Raw genomic sequence first — 595 nt, forward strand, 5'->3', positions numbered from 1 at the left:
TGTGGACGCAGAACACGATCTCGTAAGCCGGACTGGCTACGGGATCGAAGAACAGATCGTAGCCGGGATAGGTGTGCAGTCTCATCGTGTAGTTCTCGTCGATCCTCTGTCTGGAGGATAACGGCATGATCGTGTGGTAGGACAGTCCGCCGGTGTAGAGAAAGATCGCGCACAGCGTGGTGATCCTGCGTCCCACCAGCGCGTTCCTCAGCATCGTCTCGCGATGATCCTGCTGCCGTACCACCCGCCAATCGTCCTCGACGTGTCGAATGCACCGTCCGAACGCGGCGGCGCGCGCGCCGTAGTAACAGTACTTGATCGTGTTGGTCAGGCAGAAGCCGACCGGACCGAAGAGCTTGACCTGGATGTTGATGTTTTTCTCGCGAAACAGCGTGTAGATCCCGGCGGGTATCAGGACGAACCACAGAGCGGAGAAGCACGTGAGGATCAACGCCGCCGAGACGAGCCGCTCGCACGGCGACGGTGACCGTAGATCGGGTGCCGACATGCCGATCGGTTTCAGGATCCAGCGGCACATCTGCATGGTGTACCGTGTATCGGGCTCATGGTGCACGTTGTACACCTCGAGCATTCT

The 595-nt window shown here is 59.3% G+C and overlaps 1 protein-coding gene across 1 annotated transcript; it reads right to left on the reverse strand.

Moving 5' to 3' along the window:
* Nucleotides 1-16: 16 nt before the first annotated feature.
* Nucleotides 17-544, reverse strand: LOC105461154 (the record flags this gene model as incomplete). The annotated part of the gene is made up of 1 exon (XM_011707638.1): nt 17-544. A coding segment is annotated over exon 1 (528 nt), but the record flags the coding sequence as incomplete, so codon positions are not given.
* Nucleotides 545-595: the final 51 nt, after the last annotated feature.

Source organism: Wasmannia auropunctata, unplaced genomic scaffold (assembly GCF_000956235.1).
Source record: "Wasmannia auropunctata unplaced genomic scaffold, wasmannia.A_1.0 LD308096.1, whole genome shotgun sequence".
In the NCBI taxonomy this organism is placed as follows: Eukaryota; Metazoa; Arthropoda; class Insecta; order Hymenoptera; family Formicidae; genus Wasmannia; species Wasmannia auropunctata.